This window comes from Rhinolophus sinicus, chromosome 3, assembly GCF_057876585.1.
Source record: "Rhinolophus sinicus isolate RSI-liver-muscle chromosome 3, RSI-T2T, whole genome shotgun sequence".
In the NCBI taxonomy this organism is placed as follows: domain Eukaryota; kingdom Metazoa; phylum Chordata; class Mammalia; order Chiroptera; family Rhinolophidae; genus Rhinolophus; species Rhinolophus sinicus.
In genome coordinates, this window is record NC_142503.1 from 69,149,534 (window position 1) to 69,175,281 (window position 25,748).

General features: G+C 36.7%; 1 protein-coding gene across 1 annotated transcript in view; it reads right to left on the reverse strand.

Moving 5' to 3' along the window:
• LOC141570779 (uncharacterized) overlaps positions 1 to 25,748 on the reverse strand; it is a 114,402-nt gene that overhangs the window by 75,840 nt on the left and 12,814 nt on the right. Inside the window, exons 4-6 of the mRNA XM_088796916.1 lie at positions 25,129 to 25,311; positions 11,999 to 12,166; positions 5,497 to 5,598 (exon numbers count right to left, since the gene is read on the reverse strand). Coding sequence (XP_088653042.1) covers positions 5,497 to 5,598; positions 11,999 to 12,166; positions 25,129 to 25,311 — 453 coding nt within the window. The remainder of the gene's footprint in view (positions 1 to 5,496; positions 5,599 to 11,998; positions 12,167 to 25,128; positions 25,312 to 25,748) is intronic.

The window sequence follows — 25,748 nt, forward strand, 5'->3', positions numbered from 1 at the left end:
GGAAAACAAGAGCATGATTTTCTAAGTTTGTTTTCCCAAAAGGATACTTGACTGCATAGTTCTGTGTTTATTATAAAGAGTTAAATGCTGAGCTACTCCATCCTTTCATGAATATTTACATATAATGCACAATCTGAAAACCTTATAATTTAAAAAGGGGCTTGTCCTTTTCATTTTAAAAAATTGTACTATAACAGTCGCATTTTATATTCTAGAGCTTCCTGAAAGATGGGCATATCTATGATTTCCTCTATGGTTTACCCATCCCTAAATGTATCGTTTTCTTTTCAAGTTTGCTTGGTATCCAAGTTGGAACATCTGTTTCTTTTGTTTATGCCAACAGATCTCACAAGCACTTAGGTTTTCATAGAAAATATTCATGCAAATGCCAGCTGGGTGTGGGCAATTAGTTATGTAAGTTACAAGCAGGCTCCCTCTCTGTATACTTATGGATAATCACTTCCATCCCACCTACAGGTCTCCCACTTTATCTTTTTATCTTCAGTGTGTAATTAAGCCTCTCCAGTGTATCCAGAAACAATGTTGTGTGGTGTGAATGAGATTTTCAGAAATGCTTAAAATATGTGTAATTTTAAAGTCCCTCAACCACTCATTTAGTAGATTTGACTAGACAATGGATTTCAGAGGTTGCTCTTCAGCATTGAGGAACACATTTTAAAAAAAGAGAAGTAGACTAAGCAGCTACATGAATCCCTGCCAAGGATTCTGCTGTCGAATAAAATCCTAGGTTAACTATGTATTGTACCATTTCTACTACAGTAGACATGCTTCAGCGTTTTCTATTACTAAACCTCAGGGGCTCCTAAATACAAAGTCATTTGCAATGCAAACATTATAATTCGTTTCACATTTGAATGGATGAGATACAGCTAACTATCTCAGTTGAATAGTTGCAAAGGTATCAAAAATTAAAGAAATCATAACATTTTATTAAATTGCATAAAAATGTGCCAAGGTTTTGGATATTTTGCAAAAATCTGCTAAACTTATTGTCAGACCTGTTTGATATTTTTAGAAGAAAGGGTAGTAGTCATTTTATTTCCCTTATGAGCTCTTTTATTTCTTTGTTTAATACTAATCTTGAGAAGTCAGAGGTAGACTTCTGCAAGTAGAGAAAAGGGAACGAGGAATGGGAAGAGAAAAAAAAAGCAAGAGGAGAGAAGAAACAGGAAAGTGGAGTGGGAAGGTGTGAAACATCCACAAATACATGCCCCATGAATAAACATTTATTTCCTTAGAGTCAGATATCTTTTAAAAACATAGTAAAAATATCAGAAGCCACTTTATGATAAAAGTTGACTGTCTTTGTGTCTATACAGAAATAAGTAAGCTCACATTTTTTTTGTTGTTGTTCCTGTTAATTCGAAGGGCACTAAGGGGCCAAGTAAAGTTGACCCTGGACAAATTTTGCAATCTTTACCTTTTGCCACCTGAGTCCTATCACCATGTTCCTTTTCTGCTTTTTCCCTACGTGTTTAGGGACCACTCTTCTACCCACCAACATTTGGGTAAATTCCCTCCCTCCCCCTTTGCTTAATAAGAGGATTATTTGCTAAATAGTCATTTATATATTTGATTAACTGATTAACCTTTCTTTGAAATTCATTCACATCAAAGTAAAACTATATCCATTCATTTACATTTTAATGTCTAGCTACAGAATACAAGGCCTTTTCCCTGGTTGAAAGAATTTTCAGCTTAATAATTTGGCCCTTTCCTTTTAACTATTTCAGAATCTAATTAAAAATTGTTTAAAAAGAAAAAGCAAAATAAAAAACAGCTACTTTACTAGACTTTTAATTGGGATTACATCTATAGACCAATGTAAGGAAGAACTGACATCTTTAAATATTAAGATTTGCAAATGATACATGTTTTTCCTACCATTAATTTAGGTGTTCTTTAATTTCTTTCTATATTTTGTTATTTTCAAACTAGTATTTGTCACACCTTTATTAGAATTATTCCTATCAACGCCCCCTCCCCCGCTCCCCAGGGCTTTCTATTCCATAGCTTATGGGGAGGTCTTAGACCCACACTGCCAGGATGTACCTTCAGCAGAACCTGATGTGAGGGCTATAATTGAGTGAAAGCCTTCAACGGCCACAATTTTTGATCACTGTACCTCATTCTGAGGCTATGTTCTCTCCAAGAAGTCACTGCTTCTGGCCAGTGACTGAATTTGGAGCAGGGACTTAGAGCCAGGCTGTTTCTGGCCCATACGGGACTCCTCTAATAGACCATCTTTGCTCTGGAGCTTCCTATCAGCCTGTCTCAGAATTTCTCAGAGCTACACTGCAGTTTGAGGTTTTCCTACTCAATCCCGCCTCCTCCCCTTGCTCCTTTCACAGGTGCCAGCCCTGCGTTATAATCTGAAGGCTCTTCTGCCTACTTGTGTTCTCTTTTGTCTGTCATAGGGATTTCCTCCAATCTTTGGCACATATATTTTTGTATTGATGTCTATTTCTCAGAGGATAAGAATTGAGAAAGAGGACTTCCTTTTATTACCTTAAAGAAATTTGCATCTGTTCCTAATTTACTTATACTTTTGTGAAGTAATGAGAAAGATGAAGGATTACACTCCAACTGGAAAAGGAGGAAAGGAGGAACTGATAAAAATTTGAGTACATTTGAACGTATTGAGGTAGGATTTCTGATGAACAGAACACAGATGGGAGATAGTGAAGAAGACAGTCCATGCTTGCAAACCTGAGGCAGGCTCAGGCTGGGGGAGGAGAGAATCTCTAGATGGGATAACAATTCAGAAATTTTGATTATTACACTAGATTGACCTGTAGTTCTATAATTATTAGACTGCACTGAGCTTTTAATGACAAAATAACAGTGCTTTTATTGTCTAAGAGAGACTACAAAAAGTTAAGATCCATCCTAAAACTCACCCAGAGCAGTTAAGAATGAGTCTGCAAAGTAAGCTTAATGGAGAATATTGAGAAAAAGTTATTTTATATAATACACTGACTGAATCCTGCTCAGCCATAAAGTGTTAGATATTTTAAACAATGTCAGTTCAACTACGTAGCTAAGAAGAGTTGATGTGATTTTTAATGTATTGAATATTTTTCTTAACAGTTGAGAATAAACTAGGTCAAATCAAGTAATGAAAACTTAAAAAGCAATTGTTTAATAAGAATAGTGGGATTTTTAAAGAACATGATTAGATGGAAGTAATATTACAAAACAAGAAGAGACAAAACACTAACTAGGTGATGTTTTGTTTGTGTGACTGTTGATTATCACTTATTGGGTGCAGAGTGTCACTGTGTCGATATGACTTCAGGATGAGCGATTGTAGAGTTCCTCGAGGTCCTCTCACATCTTTTCCATCTCTTCTTCAATATGTAGCTTGGGGAAGGTAAAGAAGTGTTACTCCACCCTCAGATCCAAGGTGGGCCCTGGTTTTCTAGTAACTCAGTCAGGGCAGTGCCATTCCCTTGCATTTGGCTTAAGTGACACAGCTCACAGCGGTCCCCAGGGGACACAGAAACATGAGGACATTTGAGGGTTCCCTCTGTCATTATGACTCTGATATGTGATGGGAAAGCTAGAAATGCTGAGATTGTTTTGGATCCAAATGGATAGTTTGTAACACCAAAACAATCTGGGTCAAGGGGCTGAAAGAAATCGTGCCTTTGATGAAATAACTGAGCCATGAAAACAAATCAAACACCTGTGCTATCTCAAAATCTTCAACTTTTGTAAGCCAATCAATCCCCTTTCTTGCTTAAACCATTTTGAGTCAGATTTCTTTGTAGTTGCAACAGAGTCCTAAATGATGTAAGTCATTGGGAAAGAGCTCTCCTTCCGGAGATAGAAATTCTGAGATCTGTATCCTGGAGTTGCCATAATGTAGCCATGTAACCTTTGCCAAGCCATTTAACCAATTTCAGCCTTAACATATTCATCTGTTAAACAGAAGTGTTAATATCAAGTTTCAAGTTCTGTTGTATAGCTACGTGGGAGAACACAGATAAAATGCCCTGCTCAGAATAGGTATCCATAATGTGAGTTTCTTTCCTCTCTGAGACACTACATGGCTTTTATATTTAAAGCAAATGTAATTACGACTTTGATATTATAAATAAGTAAATACATTCATTTCTCTAAAAACATCAATGAGTGTGAAATAGCTATTACTTAGAACTTAGATATTCTCGTCATGCGTAAAGGAGACTAAACCTCTACAGTATTACACAAAATCTATGCGACTGATCACCTGGCATAACTGATAACCTGTAAGAAGTGTCCTTAGGACAGGTCCTAAAACTGTAAAACTTAGCTTCTGTGCTGCACCAGGAATAGCTCACATTCTGTCTAGGTTCTCAGTGTTTTCTTCCTCTAGTCCCATGCACTGGGAATTGATTAGAAAGTCCCATTCATATATAAACTAGGCTGTTGTCTGGGCACCCTGTTTCCTACCCACTGGAGTCACCTATGAGTGAGGAGTGCTAGGCTCGGAGGCAACAATTTCATCTGCTGCAGCTGAAATTGGCCTTTACCAGAGCTGAGCAGTCATCCACATCTTTAACGATATGAGAGCGGATTCCCACAAAATCACAGCATACAACAGAGGAATACCTGAATGCTGACAAGCAAAGGAGAATGAGATGTGACCCTGGGTGATCATGGCACCCGAGAAGGGCAAAGCGGAAGGGTATAACCCTCCTGGGCGGTAGTACTCTTCCCTTCCTTTCTGCACCATCCTGCCCCAGCCTTCAGGTACCAAGGGCCCTCCCAGGCTACTCAACCAGCATTTTGGAGGCTTCTACTCCGTTGCCTTTGGGATACTGCAGAAAGTATTGAGGATAAAATGGTGGGTAAGATACAGTTTCAGACCTTGAGGAATTCCCAGTCCAGATGGTTACTATAACGTAATTCAGAAACCCCCAGTGGTCCCGGGCCTCTGGGTGTGGATATCTTTACCTTACATTCCTACTAACTGTAGTGTTCTAGCTCTAATTAACATTGCTCTCAGATTATTCTCATGTTACGAATCAGGGTGCAAAGGATCCAACTTTCATTAGGAATCTACTAATTCCTAATATGTTTGTTAGGAAATAAAGAGATCTGAGAAGCTGTAGGGAAATAATTTAGGGGGAATGGAACTCCTTCCAGAAACTATTAAATACTGATAAATTGGCAGCTGCCTACTCATAAGATCCTTCTTATTTCCAGAGCTTGCGCCTCAGCCCCAGAGGTGCATGTAGGTAGGGTTATTCTTTGGCAGGGAGACCAATGCCCGATGTGTACCGAGGAGTATTTTCCATCAGGAAAGCATGGTCTTATAAAAAAATATCTGATCATGATGTGGGCACTTGTCAATCATCATCATGAGGTTTTAACAGACTGAGATTTAGAAGTTGCTTCTGTTGCATAGGTGTGCTTTGCAGGACCATGATATCAAAGGCTATTTAGTGGTCTGGTCTGAATTAAAGCTGCTACAGTGGGACAACTTACTAGCATCTACTTCCGTTACCACGATTGGTTTGGAGAATTGAATTCGGAAGCCCCAGGGGTAATCGCCAGTTCCTTTGAAGAGCCTCACAGTTCGTTCTCGAACTACAGAGGAAGCAAAGAAGGCATTATTTTGAGTTAATCTTTATGTACTATAAATAAGATTATAAAAGTATCTAGTATTTATTGATTGTTTATTGCATTCCAGGCCTAATCAAAATGTTCTAAGCACTTTACAAGCATTATCTAATTTAATCTTCTCATTAGCCTGTTATATTATTGGTTTTTTTTTGGAGAGGAAGAAACCAGGCACAGAGAGGTTAAACAATTCACCCCAGTCACATGGTGAGTAAGGGGCCCTGCTACCTACCCAGAGACAGCATGACCTCCAAAAGGCAGCTGAGCCTTACAGGTCTGACTCACTCAGGTCTGTAACCAATGCGACATTTATTACAAAGTTATACAAGGAAATAAGAAAACAGAATTGTTAGTCATACATTTAGGTCTTACAAGAATCCAGGAAAGTCTGAACAACAGAGCATCTCAGAAAAAAACACAGGAATAGCTGGGCCTTACAGAAATTGTAACTGTAAGTTTGTGCTGGGTTGAAGGTGGAGAGATCCAGAGACTTCACAGTAAGAATTCATGGATTTTTACATTAGTCTAGTGATCTTTAATTAATGTGGCTTAGCTATTTCTCAGTCTGCTTTTCCATGTATCTGCATCCTTTTCCTCCTGCTTCCTTCCTATGATCTTCTCTGTATATATGTTTAGGTATATATGTGTGTGTGTGCACGCACTTGTTTGTGTGTGTATTTCTTCCTCATAGCCTCTGCTTACCAATGAGTTTGGCTTATTCATACTTCAGTTCACTCATCAATTTCTCTGCCTCAAGACATTTTAACTTCTGTGCCCATTACCAAGAGCATTTTCCCAGTTTGATTCCTGAAAGAGAATCTCACAGGTCAAAACCATCTCTGCTCATAACTCTTTACGCTATTATACTTCAGAAGTGAGAAAAGGGCAGGATTCCAAGGCAGAAAACATGTCTCTGCAAGACTGTTTGTTGCTTTTGTGGAAGGACAATTTGCATAAAGGAAGATGTGGACATTGTAGGTACTCTGTCTTTCACAGTACATTAACATCTTGTTTTTTATTTAGAAAAAAATATATGCCTGAATCATACTAGAAGATAAAATTAAAATGAAACATCTGTAGGGCTTAAGTAATCTCAGAAGGACCCATTTTTAAATACTGACAAGGTTATTCAATGAAGAATTATAATGAAAGCCTTCAAAATAATGAGTATTCGGTTGTATTTATGGTCAAGTTCACCAAAGAGAAGTACTAAGGCAATACTGGGAGAACTCATCTGTCCCCAACAATTTGATTGACATACTTAATTGTTAAATTTTCTCTTCTATATGTTAATAAATATCTAAAAATGATAAAGAATAAATCATAATAAAGTATAACAATAAACTTCCTGAGCTCTAGAAGTGAATTATTAGTAATAGCCCTATTATTAGGCCTCAGAAGAAGTCAGGTAATTAATTATAAAATAAGAAAGCTGATCTATTAATAAGGGCAGGGTAAGTGAACACCTTAAAAATTATAATTCAATAGAATACCCTTTCATTAAAAAATAATAGGAGTACATTAGAGTTTATGCATAATATATTTTGCTGCTTCTTTTCAACCCTTCTTTTGTATTTCTGTATTTCACTTCTCATTTCTCAGGTAGATTTAGATCTTACTCCAGATTAGAACATTCCTTCTTTTCAGGGTTGTATCCTCTCTAGATATGTCTTCAAAGGCTGTTACAGAATGCCTGATGTAGGCAAAATATGGATAGAACTAGAATAAATCTAGAGGTCAAACGAAATCTTGAGAATTTAAGATGACTGAAGGATTGTATTTTGAGTGGGAAAGAACCTTAGTCCATCTTCCAACTGAGGAATCTCCTAATTGCCATCTCTGAAAGATGGTCTGGGTGGATGAGTCCCTAGTTTTTGGAGAGATATTATTATTCCAAATTTATTATATTTTGCAGAGTTTGTAAAAAGATTTGGGCAAATCAATATATATATATATATATATATATATATATATATATATATATATGTATGTATATGTTTTAACCAAGTTTCCTATAAGAAGTGACAAAGCTAGTAAAAGATTATGCAGTGTGTACAAATGTGGTTGGGTGTGACTCTCTCCTTTGTCAGCTAGGGAACAAAAATATCTGATGAACACAAGAAAACCAGCATCTCTATCTTTAATGATCCATTGTAGCCTAACAGCAGAAATTGTTCATTCACAAACATTTACAGAGTATCTACAATGTCCCCAGGTGTTTTCCTATGTACTAAGACTGTAGTGGTGAAGACAAACAAAATACTTTTTCTCATGGAGTTTACATGCTAGTTGTTGGCTGCCAAAACTGGAAAACATTCAAAGGCAGGAAGGATAAAGTCTCTTCATGTGGATTCCTAAACTAACATTGGTCTTTCCAAGAAAATACACTCTTTGTCTGTTGTTGAAAACAGTATCAACATATCAAAGCTGCCAGGGAGGTACTGCTGTGTTCCAGCCATACAGCTCTGTGTTGTGCTCTATTGTATGCTGCTAGGAAGATCTCTGTCATTTGTTAATACAATTCCCTTGTGGCAGTCATTTTACCTGACTCTTTAGACTGCCAGTCACTGGATCTCAGCATAATTTAAAGGACAGAACTGGGAAATTCCAAGCCACAGAAATGCAGTCTGTTTTCACAGTCTGCAACAGACTGGTAGCTAATCAGGGCAAAAAAGAAAATATGAAATCCTATTTCTGACCTTTATAGAAATCATTTGTAACATCCCCACTTGTCAAAACTTCTTGCTCCCTCTGGGTTAACCTCTTGATACTGTCTTTTGTTTTTGACATATGGATTACCCAACACATACTTGTTTAAAGAAGTATTTTTACTGTGTTGATTCAAATCAAATCATGTCTGTTGTTTTGTTTTCATATCACATGAGATTGTTAAGATAGCTATTGCTTACAAGTCAGTGGTGGTTTTTTTCATTGTTTATTTTTTCAGTCAGGCAAATTGAATGTCAACAATGTGTGTGAACATATGAACAATTCAATAAAACTTTTAAATGGTGAGCTCAACTGTAGCACTGTCCTGTGGGAGAAGAGACAATCAAAATGTTTTGCAACATGTTCCCCTCCCATTCTGAAGACAATTTTCTCATATTTTAAGATTTATAGTCCTTTCTTCCCTTGTCACTGTCTGGCAGATAATCTATGAATTCCACACAGCTACTGAAAAGCCACTAACAGCGTCATCTTTTCAGAGACTGGGTGGGCATATCCTCAAGTAATTTATCCCCACAAATAACACTACCTTGGAATCATCTTGTTAGATATAAAAGTTCAAATGACAGGTAAATATTTCCATAACATAACACCACTCAGACATTAAAAATACCATAAAATTTTCTTGTGGCTCAAGCAATACACTTTTATAGTGATGCAAACCTTTGTTTATGTATTTCTCCAATTTATAGAAGAGCTCTTTTAAGTGATTATGAATTGGATTTTTAAGGTGTAAAATTTAATCACCAAATACATGATGGTAGAGATAAATTGGTATTGCAATATCTTCAAAATGCCATTAGGCTAATAAAGATTTTTTCAGTTTTAAAATTATTCGTCTCCAACTCACCTTTCTAATCTCTATCTTCTTATATTGATCTCTCACTATCACATAGTTAAGAACACCTGCATCTTGTGTATGTAATACTTCTAGTCTTAGTAACAATAAGAAAGAACAACTAGCAGCATTTTTGAACTGAAGTTCAATCTAATAAATAGTATCATGAAACTCAACTGCAACATTTAAACATATTTTCTTTGTGTGTGTGTGTATACAGATATACTTCCATGCATACATAAACATATGTCTATATATGCCTATATGCCTGTATATATGTATTTGCATATATGTGTATGGATATATGAAATTTTCATATATATATATGAAATTTTTTGGCAAAATTGAACAAATTCTCTTTCTTTTTTTAACCAAAGCAAATGATAGTGAATTAACCCAAGGCTTGTTTTGTGCCAAAAATAAACATTTGTAGAAATGGTGATAATTGTGAGGGAGGAACTGTATCTTATTCATCTTATATTCTCAGCTGCCTGCCACAAACAGTCAATATATATTTAACAATTTAGTAATTATATTATATAATAGCAACTGTTTATAATTTATATAAAATATATATGAATATACATAGACTAATATAAATATATATTCAATATTCAACCAAAATTTTCATGAAAATTAAGAAAAATAAGGGAGAAATAGTCGATGGATATAAATAGCCTATAAAGAATTTTCATGTACATAATTTCATTTCATTTTGTATTAACACTGTAGGATAGGCCTAGAGATAATAACTTCAAGTAAGTGACTTTTCTAAGGTTTATAGCTGGTAAATTACTGAATAGTCACGGAATCTCAGCCTTTTTATTCATTCACTCATCAAATATGTACTGTATTGGCTTCCTATGATGAAGCAGGCACTGTCTGAGGTGCTTGGAATACATGAATAAACAAATATGCATAGACAGAGATCCTAACATTAAAAATCTTACTTTCATCATCCTATTGCTTAAATTAAAGTTAAATATACAGAATTTTGAGTTTTTTGCAAGCTTAATCCTAGGGCCTCATCTATTTTAATTTTCAAAAATTCTACTCTAAAATTTTGCATTTTTATATTCAGATTCTCATGCTTTTTAATAAATGGTTAAGCTTCATTCATAGTTATGATTTGAATATAAATAAATATTTTAAATGTGCATAATACAGACATTGTATTCCCTTATGTATTTGTACAGTAACTCATTTTTTAAATTTTTTATTAAATTTATTGGAGTGACATTGGTTAGTAAAATTATATAGGTTTCAAGTGTACGATTTTATAATATATCATCTATATATTGCATTGTGTGGTTACCACCCAGAGTCATTACTTCTTCTCATTTAAATTACAACTTCTCATTTAAATCCTCCAGTGTTGAGTTTCATATTTATAAGGAAAGTTAAGAAAGGCTCTACTCTACAGATAAAACAAATGATTATCATGTATATAACACAAATTAATCTTGCTTGCATAAATGGGATTAAGATAAACCCAAGCACATTCTGATGCCTGCACTGAGAATGTTAAATACCTCTTTGTAGAATCTGTCATATTCATCCCAGTCATTCTTCAGCAAGCTGCCCTAGTGCCTGTACCATAGCAGGCATACAGGCACAGCGTTTGTTGAATGCATGATTGCATAATTAATTTAAAACATTATTTACAACCTTAATCTTTGCTTGCTTGAGTTAAATTGTTTAGTATTCATTAAGGTCATTTATTATTAATACAGAACTTTACAAACACTCTACACCTTAAATTTTGCAGCAAAAATTGGACTGAAATAATAATTCCACATGCTGAAATTTGTAATCCAGGTATAAGTTGTTTTTTTTTTTAATCATTAAGCTATTATTGCATTATGGAAACATACATGGTTTAAGTAAACTAAAAATTAATGTCATAAAAATATCAGAAACCATTAAAATATTAATGAAATCTTTACAAACACATGAAAATATTTATATTACTAAATAAAGGTATTTAGTAATTATTAAACAACTATGTTATTAAATGTACAAAGCAGGCTATAAAATCTTACATATCAAACTATATACATGATAAAATCAAATGCATATTTCATATATGTTTAAAAACAGGACTAGACCTATGTATAGTAAAATGACAATGCAGAGACATTAAAACGGTTATACTTCTGTTTCTCATTTGTTTCTCAACAGAAACTCATAGACACAGACAATAGTTTAGTGGTTACCAGAGGGTAAGGGGGGTGGGGGGTGGGGGTTAGAGATGAAGGTAAGGGGGATCAAATATATGGTGATGGAAGGAGAACTGACTCTGGGTGATGAACACACAATGGGATTTATAGATGATGTAATACAGAATTGTACATCTGAAATCTATGTAATTTTACTAACAATTGTCTCCCCAATAAATTTAATTAAAAAAAAATCAAACAAACAAACAAAAAACGGTTATACTTCAGTATTGGGACAATAAATGGTAATTTGCTACTTTTTTATACTCTCCATTACATTTTTGAAAAATGGTATGTTTTACTTGTAGAATGAAAGACTCTTGATTCTTCCTACATTAATCTTTACTCCAACTTTGGAATTACTATTCTATGTTTGAAGGAGCTATTAAGACAGTTTTTATTTTAAAAGCTTCAGGTTTTTTCACAATATTGAGAAATATATGTGTATATATATGGGAGCACACATACTTCTATCCAAATGGTACACTCAATGTGTGTTTGCCGACTTCAGAGATTTGCCTGGAGCCGGTTACTGAATCTCTAAGTAATGAATCTCATTTGATCATAATTGTAGAGTCCTTACCAGCTACTGGTCGAGGTTTGTTACTAAGACATCTGGGACTGTTCTCAGGATTCCCATCATCCCCTCGGAAAACCCAGGCGGCTGAGTGGAAATTCTCTGTGTAGAACACTTTTTCCTCAATACCAACTCGAAAGCCCAGATCCACAGAACGGCCATTTTTTGAGGTGGCTGAGGAGCAGAAAAGGTGATACCACGAATTATATTCTGGCGAGAAAGAAGATGCGCGTGCGCTGATAGCCAAGGCGAGCGAGCAAGCAGCTAGATGTGTGCAGGGGCGAAGTCTATACTAAGCATAGACGGAGTGTCATCCTTGCAAACATGTAGCTAAGTTCGTTAGACAGTTCTCTTGGGAAGAAATTAAAAAGTTCTAAAATATCATAAATGAAACAGGCATTGCTTGAGGGAATATGCTGTTGGAGTTAGTACACTATGGATAGCACTAGATATCCTTTTGTTGAGGAAAAGTATAGAAAAAATAATCAGTTTTTCAATTTATATATTAGTATTTAGGCATGAAGAGGAAGCCACATAAGACTGAGAATTAGCTTTAGAAGCCCTTTCAAAATTCTAAGAACAAGGGAAAAGAAACACTATTGTTTCCCTGTGTTTCAAAGAAGGTGTAGCAAAAATGAACATACATTCCTAGAAAATTCACTATGGTCTTAACATGTAGAGCATATTAAAGCATCTAGGGAAGTATGTAAAGTATCATCTGACGGTTTCATTCACAGAAGTTTAGGGTTTTCTGTGAACTGGGGAGTCTCTAGGATAGTGTGAAAGGCTGTGCAGGTTGCCGAAATGAGATTGCATTTCTATATTAGCTTCCGAGTGATTCTTTGTGACCTTATTTAGGTAATTCAAACCCGAATAAAGTCGTGCCCCAACTCGTTTAGTCTTTCAAGGGTGCAGAATTAGAAAGCATCATTTCATAACCAAAATATAATTTCAAAACCTTAAGTCCTTTACTTGCATTTCTCTAGTATCATGAAGAGGTTGGGGTGAAGACCACAGAATGCTTCTTAAACAATAACATAATTGCTCTCTTTCAACTTCTTCTGACATACTAGAGTTGCTTCCTACCCTTCTCTTAAAAATTGTAGGCAAAACCTTTTCCTTCTTCCCGGAACCCTGCCTAGCAGTGGCCAGCTGGACTTCTGCTGGAAGTCCGGTTTGTACAGCCTTGGGCGGAATGGTTCTTCGGCTCTCACTGATTTTCTCTGGAGAAGCATTCCTAATGGCTCTGTCCTTGTCCCTACATTTCCATCCCTGCTCTCCTAGTACTCCGCTGAAGAGTGTAAATTTTAGTTGTTGTCCTGACACACAGCTCCATGTAACAATCATTTTTTAGCTCGTGTATTTGTTTAACTTGTGGAGAAAGGGTCAAGGATGGTATGCTGACAAAGCACATAACAGCATGGTTTCTTGCAAGCAGTCAAGAACAAATACGTTTAATGCTTGTTCTTGTAGTTTTTATTTTGTATACCAAATGAAATTTCATTAGTCACCAGATACAAATCCATAGTTTAAACAGTTTCAGGGGCATTCACTCATATATTATTCATTTATTAAGTTGAATTAATTTAAAATAATTTTTGTATCATGAGAAAGGTACAAGTTTAAGCACAATGGAGATAGAAAGATGAGTAAGATAGGGGATTTATGATGAAAGAGAACACAGAGGAAGGAGAGAGTGATTCTGGCTGTAGGGAAGGGTAAGATTAAAGGAAGAATATCATTAGACTGGAACTTGAGGAGTGGGCAAAATTTCTACAGGATGATGGGTTTGAAGATTGGTAAATAAACATGGTATGGACAAGCGGCCTGCAGTGGGAAAGTAGGGCCTGGAAAGATAGACTATGTTGATTGAATAAATACAATTTTGGTGTGTGAAAATAAAGGGAATGGCATATAGATATATTATGTAACAATAAAGTTGGAATGTAAATGGTAAGTGAATTTTATGGGATAGCTTGTTTATTGGAATACAATTGAGGACCATTTTAGAATACTTTAACTCAGGACGTGGGATGCCTTCTTCTATGCATCATATTTTAAAATCCCTGAAGTATTTTTGCACTCATTTCTTGAATAAGTCTGAGTGTAACATTTGACTATAAATGGCAGGAGAAGTAAACTGAAAAAAACATTATAATAATTTATTGACCTATCTTTTTGAGGTTTAAGCCTAAATCAAAGCGGCTTTATACATAGTACTTGGTAAAGTTACAGAAACCTTAAAGGAATTTAAAGCATCTTCCCTTATTTGATTCATTTGCTATATCCTTGGCCTTAAATATTCAATTATATTTTAATATTTATGAATATAACATACACAGATTTCTGGGCCCGTAGATTTAGCTTTATTATTATTATTTTTCCTGAGCAGCAGCTATCCTTGTTGGATGTACAGTCATCCTGCTATCACGTAAGGTCTGAGGGTGGGCCTTTAAATTATAGTGATCTTTGTCTTTAACAGCATGCACAGGACTGTTAAAACAGCTCACTTATTTACAAACAGATTTGATTATGTGGATGAGCACTTTTCTATTCATTTCCCTTACCAAGACAGAGCTAATCGACATACTCTTACATAAACTGAGACATAAAATTTGTGTTAAAATCCAATGAAGCAGCAAGCCACACACCTGCTGCAGCTTTGAACTGCTAGATTTCTCAACAACTGTCCCTGTGGAACTCTGAACCAAATAGAAAACAAATTGAAATGTGATTTTGTCACCAAAATTTGGGTTGCTAAATGAGCCTTTGATAAATAAAACCTTAAAACAGAATGAGCTCTTAAACATCATGGTATTACTGACATTGCATTTCCACTTCTGTGCTGTTGAAAAATTTAAATATTTCCCTTTTTTTGACTTTTTGAAGAGAGCTTTATTAAAAATATTGTAAGATATAATATAATACTGGCTTCAGGTATACACAATAGTTATTCAACATTTATATACCTAAAGAAGTGATCACCATAAGTCCAGCAACCATCTGACACCGTACCATGCTATCACACTATTGCTGACTATATTCCCTGTGCTGTATATTACATTCCCATGACTTATTTGTTTTATACCTGGAAATTTGAGCCACTTATTGTCGTTCATCTTTCCCCCCCTTTTAATTTTTCAGTTACAGTTGACATTCAAAATTAATTTATATTAATTTCAGGTGTATAGCATACAGTTAGACATTTATATAATTTAAGAAGTGACCTAGTCTAGTACCACCCTGGCACTATACATAGTTATTACCATATCATTGACTATATTCCTTATGTTTTACTTTATTTCCTTATGATTATTTTGTAGCTACCAGTTTGTACTTCTTAATCCTGTCAATTTTTTAACTGGCCCCCCAACTATCCTCCCATCTATCACCCCGATAAGTCTACTACCCATCTGACACCATATATAGTTATTACAATATTGTTGACTATACTCCTTATATTATACCCTACATCCCCATGACTACTTTGTAGAAGCCAATTTGTACTTCTTAATTCCTTCCCCTTTTTCATCCATTCCCAACCCTCCTCCCATCTGGCAATCATGAAAATGTTCTCTGTATCTATGAATCTGTTTTTGTTTTGTTTGCTTATTTTGTTCTTTAGATTCCATATATAAGCGGAATCACATTGCATCAGTCTTTCACTGTCTGACACTCCACTCAACACAGTACCCTCTGGTTCATCCATGCCACCACAGATGGCAACATCCCATTCCCTTCCATAGCCGAGCAATATTTCATAGTATGTATGTGCCACCTCTTCTTTATCCATTCTTCTATCTACAGGCACCCAGGCTGCCGCCACATCTTGGCCACTGTAAATAATGCTGCAATGAACATATGGATGCACACGTCCCCTAGAAGGAGCGTTTGGTTTTTTTCAGATAAATAGCAGGAAGTGGGATTACTGGGTCCTTCTTTGTCACTTGTTACAGCTTTTGTTTTAAAGTCTATTTTGTATGGTATAAGTATTGCTGCCACAGTGGTGTGTTTTTTTTTAATTTTTGCTTTTGTTTTTTTGTTCTTTCATTTTCATGAAGTAACTTTTTCCATCCCTTTACTTTCAGTCAGTGTATTTTAATTTGCAGTGAGTAGGCAGTATTTCTAAGGGTTTTATTTTCTTATCGATTTAGCCACCCTATGTTTTTGATTGGAGCATGTAATCCACTTACACTGAAAGCAATTGTTGATAGATATGTACTGTGTTTCTCTGAAAATAAGATCGGGTCTCATATAAATGTTTGCTCCAAAAGGCACATTAGGGTGTATTTTCAGGGGATGTCTTATTTTTTCATGTACAAAAATCTACATTTATTCAAATACAATCATGTCATCTTCTTCTGGAACATCGTCATAACATACTAAATGTGTCTGTCTGGCTGACAATCTTAACTGGAGCTTATTTTGGGAGAAGGTCTTATTTTCGGGGAAACACGGTAGTTATTGTCAGTTCATTATTCATATTTTTAACCTTTTTTCCCCCCATCTTAAAGAAGTCCATCTAACATTCCTTGTAATACTGGTTTGGTGGTGATGACCTCCTTTATCTTTTTCTTATCTGGGAAGCTCTTTATCTGTCCTTTGATTTTAAATGATAGCCTTGCTGCGTAGAATAGTCCTAACTACAGGTCTTGCCTTTTCATCACTTTGAGTACTTCCTGCCAACCCCTTCTGGCCTTCAGGGTTTATGTTGAGAAATTAGTTGATAGTCTTATGGGAGCTCCCTTGTAGTAACTAACTGCTTTTCTCTTGCTGCTTTTGGTATTCTCTCTTTGTCTTAAACCTTTGCCATTCTAATTATAATATGACTTGGTGTGGGCCTGTTTGGGTTCATCTTTTTCAGGGACTCTCTGTACTTCCTGGGCTTGTATGTCTATTTCCTTTGCCAGGTTAGGAAAGTTTTCAGTCATTATTTCTTCAAAAGATTCTCAATCCCTTGCTTTCCCTCCTCACCATCCGGTACCCTTATGCTGTGAATGTTATTATGCTTGATGTTGTCCCAGAGGCCCCTTAAACTCTCCTCCTTTTTTTGGATTCTTTTTCCTTTTTGCTGTTCCAAATGGGTGTTTTTGCTACCTTGCTTCCAAATCCCTGACTCGATACTCTGCTTCATCTAGTCTGCTGCTGATTCCCTCTAGTGCATTCTTCACTTCAGTTATTGCATTCTTCACTTCTGGCTGCTTCATTTTTATGGTTTCTATGTCCTTTTTAATGCTTGCTATCTCTTTGTTGAAGTTTTCAACTAAGTTCTTTGAGCATTCTTATAACCATTGTCTTTTTATCTGGTAGATCACTTGCCTCCATTTTGTTTAGTTCTTTTTCTGGATTTTTCTCCTGTTCTTTCATTTGGGACGTATTTCTTTGTTTTCTCATTTTGACTGCCTTTCTGTGTTTGTTTCTATGTATTAGGTAGGTTTGCTATATCTCTCCGTCTTGGTGGGTGGTTTTACGTAGTAGGTGTCCTGTGAGGCCCAGTGGCACAGTCTCCCTGGTCACTTGCTCCAGGTGTTATAGCAGTGTCCCTTATGTGAGTTGTGTGTGACCTTCTGTTGTAGTTGGCATGTTAGTAGATGGGATTGACCCTCAGGCTGACTGGCTGTGCAATTTGGCCACGTCCATAGCTTATGGCCTTCTGTGTAGGGGGCTTACCCATGGAACAGGTTTTGTATCAGCAGCTCCAGTGTCTGTTGAGATCACCCTTTGTATGTGCCACTTTGGGGCTAATTGGGTGGTACTCTGCTGTGATCTGAAGCTAAATTTCAAGTATGTTGGTTCTGGGCCCTCTTGGGAGGGGCTCTGGTGCATGCCTAAGTCAGCCATTGCCTATGACCAGCTGGGGACTACCTGGTAGGAGATACAAAGTGATCCATGGTTGGTCACTGCCTGTGCTGTACCTGGAGGCACGTGGGAGAGGTCACACAGCAAACAGGACAGCTGCCACCAGTACCAGGTCTGGGGTAACTCTGCAAAAAGCCAGGACACTCAGAGGTCTGTTGCCACCTGCCAGCTCCTGTAAGGTTCAACCTTTGATAAAGCCTCCTGTGTTATGCAAGTTGGGTGAAGCAGGGTCTCAATGAGTCAGCAGGGTGGAGCAGCAGAGCTCACCAGGCCAATTAGATTAATTTTGGCCTGTGGGGCAGGCTCAACACAGAAAGGATGGTGCCCACTTGCCAGCTGCATGGGAGAAGGGCCCCACACAGGGAACATGGGGGCTGTACCTCCAGTCCTGGCCCAGAAGTTACACAACTCAGTCTCTCCCTGTATGTTTCCAATGCCCCCAGAGTCACAGTCCACCCATCCACCAGAGTCAGGGTGAGTGCCTACATAGGCCCTTCAAGAGGATTTCTTTCTGGGTTTCCTTCAGCCTTCTGTCCCACCAGGATGATTGGAATCCCCACATTTTCTCACAGCCAGAATTTGTGGGGGCTCTTCTTCCCGGCATCAGTATTCGGGCCTGGGGAGTCTGGTGTGGGGGACTAGGTTCCCTCTCTCCTTCATGGGGAACCTCTGTGGCTAAGATATCTCTCCTGATTTTCAACCACCACATGTCGGTGTGGAACCAACAGGTTTCGTGTCTCAACCCCTCCTACCAGTCTGATGTGGCTTCTTCTTTATATCCTTAATTATAAAACTTCTGTTCAGCTAGACTTCAGATGGTTCTCCAGGTTGACAGTTCTATAATTTAATTGTAATTTTGTTGTGTTCATGGGATGAGGCAAGCACAGCTTTTATCTACTCTGCTGTCTTGGATCTTGAACCCCTCCCCCCCCCCCTTTTTTTTTTACTTTAGAATAAAAAAGATAAAATACTTGGCTCAGTTCCAGGTGTCTTTAGACATTGTCATATCTCTTTCATTCCACTGTATTACCTGAGGATAATAAAAAAGTGGTGTATAATGAAGTGAGACCCTGTTTGGACTTTTCATTAGAGAGACCAAGATTAGATTTGAATGGTCCAACCAGAGGCAGTGTGTTGCAGTGTTCAAGATCACAGACTCTTGTCAGGCTGTCTGGGTTTGAGACCCACCACGAATTATAGCTGAGTGATACTAGGCAAGTCACTTATGCTCTCCAAGACTCAGATTCCTCATTTGGTAAAGTGAAGATGAAAATGCAGTACTTAACTCATAGTGTTGTTGGGAGAATTAATAAGCTAATATATTGTAAAGCCTGGCATAGTAAGTGCAATGCAATTTTTAGTTCTTATTATTAGAAACTGAAGTTATTTTGCCTGCTTTCCTTTCTCTCTCTCTCTCTCTCTCTCTCTCTCTCTCTCTCTCTCTCTCTCTTTGTTTCTCTCCCACCTCACCCTCCTGCTTTCATATTTCTGTGTAAGCTAGTATTTGGAAAATACATTTCCATAATAACTTTTATAGCTGAATGAAATAAGGAAAATGGTATCAGATATCCTCACACAATTAGATTCGAATTCTTGCCACATCTGTTTGTGATACAGGAGCCATTTGAGATTATAAAAATCAGAACTCCATTTTGCAGGCCCTTCTGACTTCAGTTTCCAGCCTTCAGGTTATTTACCTGGTACGCCTTAGTCAGCATCCGTCACAGCCTAGATGGATTGATCAACTGTGTCCACACACATAAATATGTCATTCCTAATGTCTTTTCCAGTTATTGTATAGGAAGTCAGAGATGAGTGAAATTAACAGACTGAAAACACCAGCTATAATGATGCTCGATAAAGCTGTCAGGTTTTAAGTCATGGATTGGTAGCATATCCTGACTCAATAAATGAGATAAAATTTAAACCACACATTAAACAATGCTAGCTCCAGCAGCTCTTAGTGAAGTGCAGTCTCTACTGAAAAGTTGCTGAAGAAATATAACATGCCTTTTGAGTGTCTGTGGCTGGGATAAACTGAAAAATAAAATGACGGACAGTTCAATTCCCTCCTGTCTAATGTGAAACAAATTATTAGTGTAAGTTTTTATTAAAAACAGAATTTATCTGAAATCTATGTAATTTTACTAACAATTGTCACCCCAATAAATTAAAAAAAAAATCTGTAAAACAAAACAAACAAAACAAAAAAACAGAATTTATCCCAAAGAAACCACAATCATTGTTTTAATTAAAATTATTATGTTTTTTTTGGCCTGAAATTTGAATTGGTATAAGTTCTACAGCTATTTCCAGTGGGTACTGGTAAATGTTTAACAACTGGTTCTCCAAAACGAAAAAAAGAGTCCTGATTTGTAGTGTTTGCTGGTTTCCACTGTGTAAATACTGGTCCTCCAGATTAGAAGGAACTGAAAACTAGAGAAAATGGCCCTTTTCTTTGTGGCACATGAACCATCATCTATGGTTAATCAAACTAAACAAGTTTCCATTCAATTTAATTTTTTAGTTTAGATCAATCATTAAGTTGTTCCAGGTAAGAGTGGAAGCTACTGCTATATGTAATACATTTGTATTACTACATATAAAATTTTGTTTCTCTTTTTCTTATTTATTACCAAATTATTCTTCCCTCCGGTTTCTCCTTATTAGAAGCCTTTAAGATGGGTAAATTCTGACTGCTGTGGTGTTATCATTGTTGAACACATTGATCACTTTGGTTACTTGGGTTTGGAGGTATGTACTGCAGTTGAATTTTCTCCAGTATAAAAGAGAGACATTTCAAGGATCCAAGAGAAAACCCAGATAGGAGAAAGCAGAACTCAAGGAATGGGTATTATCGGAGGGAAGCAGTGCTATGAAAGGGCCTCCTTAGGTGACTACAGGGCAGCACAGAGACCTGCGAAGTAGAGTGGTACCTAGAGGTTTCAAGTTGTATGATGGGGGGTTTGTGATATATGCCCTCTCCTCCATCTCTTCTTTGATGTCTTCAGGAGATTCTGTCTTTCTCACTGGTGCTTTTCTGCGAGTATATTCTTTGGGGGGACCTGGAATAGTAGGGCCAGTAGCAATTGTATCTGATTTACATGCAAACATTACCTATTGAAATATATTTAACATATGGCATTGTGCAAATTTAAGGTGTACAACATGGTAATTTGATACATTTATACACTGTAATATGATTGCAGTTGTAGCAATAATTAGCACCTCTATCACATTACATAATTATCCTTTCTTTTTAGTGGTTGGAATAATTAAGTTCTAGTTTCTTAGCAAGTTTGAAGATTATAATATAACACTGTCATCTATATTCACTGTACTATGCATTTTATCTCTAGAACATACTACTTATTGCACATTTGTACCCTTAAACAACATCTATCCTGTCCCCCACACCCCATCTTCTGGTAACCACCAGTTAACTCTCTGTTTTTACAAGTTTGACTATTTTAGATTCCACATATAATTGATATAATACAGTACTTGTCTTTCTCTGACTTAATTATGAGAAAGATTTGATACAGAATGGTGGAAGCATCATCAAGAGTGAGAACCCAGGAGCTAGAGAGTCCCCAGGTGCAAACAATCAGTTGATCAATTGGAGTACCATGGCAGAGACAGTAAGTGGGTTGGTGTCTGCATAATCCTCTCTTTGAACTGGGTCACGTAGCAGCAATGGTAGTACTTGCATCCCGCCAAGAACAAATGAGTGTGTGAGAAAGTCAAAAACTGAGGACAGAAGAAACCCAGATGGGATGTGGAATAGCCTGTGCAGGACTAAGTTGTTTACTGCAACATGAATCATTCTTACACTGAATACAGCAAAAACCATAGTTGTTGCTTCACTACCTGCCCCGATAGGGTGCTCAGTGGGAGGCATCAGGTGAATAGGGAATTTGACCCAAAGAATAAGCACCCAATCAAAAAGGACAACACATTTGAGAAAAGCCAACACTGTGAAACAAAGATAACAAACTCAGCAAATGAGAAATGTGTATCTGAGGAAATAGTTGATAGAGCAATTAGATTAAAACTATATATACTATACTTAATGTTATCAGAGGCATAAAAAATAAAAACAGTTCAATAAAAAAGAATCACCTAGAGATCTTTGAAATTAGAGCTGTTAAAATAAAAAAGTTAAAAAAAAAAAGTAGGCTAAAGAGAAGGAAGGATTTAGATGTAGGGTGAATTGCTGAGCTGAAAGAAGAGCTAAAGAATTCCAAGAGAAGGCAGCACAAACTGGTGAGGGGACGCAAAGTGCAAAGAGAAAGTTAAGACAGATCTAATAGTTGAAATGTCTACCCCAAAGGGGTGCCATCAGGAAACAATAGAGAAGAGAAAGGGAAGCAATATTTGAAGGAACTGTATCTGAGAATTTATGAGACTTGAAGAAAGATATGAGTCATCACCATTAATAGCCTATGGTATGCCAAACATATTTAAGATACACACACTGATAAAGTACCAAGAATAAAGGGAAAACCCTAAGAGCTAACAGAAACAAACTCTGGGTTAATAACAGAAGTTGTGAGAATGAGACTAGATTCAGACTTCTCAGCACCACCAGTTACAGGAAGGTAATGAACCAGTTTCCTCAATAATTTGAAGCTAGAATTCTATGCCAAATGATGACAAACTATAATCCAGAATTAAGTGGGAGATGAATATATTTTCAGATATGTAAGGACTCAGTTTACTTCCCAAAGAATCTCTCTGAAAATAATTGTTAAAGGATTACTATAGTAAGAAGGAAAAAAAAAAATCCTTTTGGAAGTAATTGGTGAACAAAGCAATGATGAGGAAAAGTTAATGAAATATGTTAAGTATTCATTATTAAAATATGTATAGTTTAAAATCTGAACAAAATTCTAGAATATATTAATAGAGAAACTGATAAGGGGCGGGGGACATAGAAATGGAAGAACATGAATATTACAACAAAATGTGAAGCAGTAGGAATATGTTATTGGCAGTCTAATATAAGAAAGGTATTCTACAGAGAGGTAGTTCAATAGTCCATGAAAAACAGAGGGTAATAAAGCAACCCTATAGAGTAGTATATGTAAGAATAAAAATTTAAGATTCCAGATACTAAGTCCTTACTGCCAAATAGGAAGAAGCAACTGGAGGAATTAGACATTGATCAAGGGACACGAATGAAAACTATCAAGACAAATGGAACATTTAAATTATATTCTTCATTGTTCACATGAGTGCAAGAGCACTGTGGTGGGAATAATACAGTACAGTGTTTAATTATTTAAATTACTTATAATTTCATTCACATATTTATATCTACATTTGATCCCTAATCTGTGCCAGCTCTAACTCATTCTGGGTAAATTATACTACTGTCTTCATGAATTGTACTTGTGTCATTCCATCAGCTTGGCTGTAGGACATAACATAGGAGGCTTGCTATTGTCTCTATCATAATGACGTCATTCTCTGCATCTTTTGGATTCCTGGGCCCAATTCCAACATGTGTGTGTGTAAGGTTTCCCCCCACCACCAACAAGCAACTCTGGATACCAGTTGAGTGTATTATAATTTAACTCAATTCTGACACTATCTATCTGGAGATAGCATAAGATTCCACAGGTTAAGGGTTTAGTCCTATAAGAAAACCCCTCCTTCTCCCCACTTCAGATGCCAATTTTCAGTCCAGGTACTTCTGACCAACTGGCTACAAACTGGAGGTTCCAACGACCCCTCCAAATCAGAATGCGAATTGCAAGTCCAGGTTGTTACCTGTAGTTCTGATTGACTGGCTAGGTTCCAACATCCACCTCCTCGAGTTCAATTAATTTGCTAGAGTGGCACACAGAACTCAGAGAAACATTTTACTGATTAGCTCACTGGTTTATTATAAAATGATATAACTGGAACAACCAGATGGAAGAGATGCACAGGGCAAGGTATGGGAAAAGGGCATGCCCTCTCCATGTGCACAACTCTCCCCCAAATCTCCACATATTCACCAACCTGGAAGCTCTCTGAATCCATCCTTTTGGGGTTTTATGGAGGCTCCATTACAGAGGCACTACTGATTAAACCTCCAACATCGCTCCCCTCCCTGGAAGTGGTGGTGGTAGGGTGCTGAAAGTTCACCCTCCTAATCACATCGTTGGTTCCCTTGGCAATCATCCCCATCCTGGTTTACCCAGGGGCTTTCCAAAAGTCACAGCATTAATATCTCATCACAGAAAATTCAAGGGTTTTAGGAGCTGTGAGCCCGGTGCCAGTGGACAAAGACCAAATATATATGAGAAAAAAATATATATACACATATATATATATATATAAACATATATATGTATATATATATGTGTGTATATATGTGTGTGTGTGTATATATATTATATATATATATACATATATATATATATACATATATATATACATATATTTTTCCTGAATGGTCACATACATATATATATATTTCTTATAAATCACAATATTTCAACAGCACTGTATTTCCTTTTTTAAATGAAGCTTGCTCAAGTTTCAGTGTCAGTGTTTTTCCTGAACAACTGGTTCATTTTTGTAAATAACATGCCAATGACAAATGCCTATTAATTGTGTATCTTCTGACAACTTTAGCTGTTAGAATTTTAGAGCCAGATTACTGGTGGTATGCACTAAATGTGTTAATGCACTCATCCCCGCCCCTTTTGTAAACCGTATTTTATCTTAAATTGGATTTCCTCAATAATGACCTACCTTGCATTCTCAGTTGCCATTGATTGTGGGACAGAGGTATAGTGCTGATTGAATAGTGCCCTTTCAATAGGAAGAGAAATACTATTTCACTAAAGTATACCTTCATTTGAAGACACTTCCTCATTTCAGAAATATTAAAAGGAGAAAATTGTTTCTTACAGTCAAGCAGGCTAATTTATCTTTTTACAGTATAGATACTTTGTAAGCTGTCTTAAATTCTTTGAAGTAAGACACAAATTTAATTCAGTGAAGAACCCTATAGTTAGTCATTTTAGTTTCTGAAGAGAGAAGCAACCTCAGTAGGCAGTTGTATGTTTGAAGGAGATAATTTACCACGTGGGGACTCCTAGTGGATAATAAAGAGTTGATGATTCCAAAAACATCTTTCATATAAAAGTATATAATCACCACATTGCCATGTTCAAATAACAAGGTTTCTATTCTGGGGATAAGAGGGAGGAGACCTGGTAAAACTTCAGTAAATTGTTGTCTTTGCTCTGTTTTGGAAAAGAAAGTGATTGTCTACTCACTGGATCCTTCGGTGATGTTGCTGGCAAATGAACTTCCGCCTACTGAGCTGCATCTTCGGCCATCTCTGAATTGCTGCCTCCTTCTGTCCCACTGGTCTATTGCTTCGTCCTGGGAACCATCACTGGCCCTTGTACCTCTTGGAGCCAATTCCTGGGAGAGGCTGTTTATTTCCAAATTCCAATCTAGGTTAATCCACATTAAGTATGAAAGTGAGACAACATTTCAAGATCGGATTTCAAATATTCCAGTCTTTAAAATAGAATCACTGTAGACTACAACTAGAATAATTTCATTTAATTCATTCATGATTCAATTTCTAAACTTGTATTTCCCCCTTCCTTCCTTCCTTCCTTCCTTCCTTCCTTCCTTCCTTCCTTCCTTCCTTCCTTCCCTCCCTCACTCCCTCCCTCCCTTCCTCCTTCCCTCTCTCCCTCTCTCTCGCTCTTTCTCTCTCTCTCTCTCTTTCTCTCCTTTTTTTTTTAAAGAGCCATGTAATCAAAAAATAGATTTACATTGCAAAGGGGGACATTACACACTGCCTCAGTTGGATTCAATTCAACAGACATTCCTTGGGTACCAGCAGTAGGCCTTATACTGTATTAATTTGTTACTTGGAAGG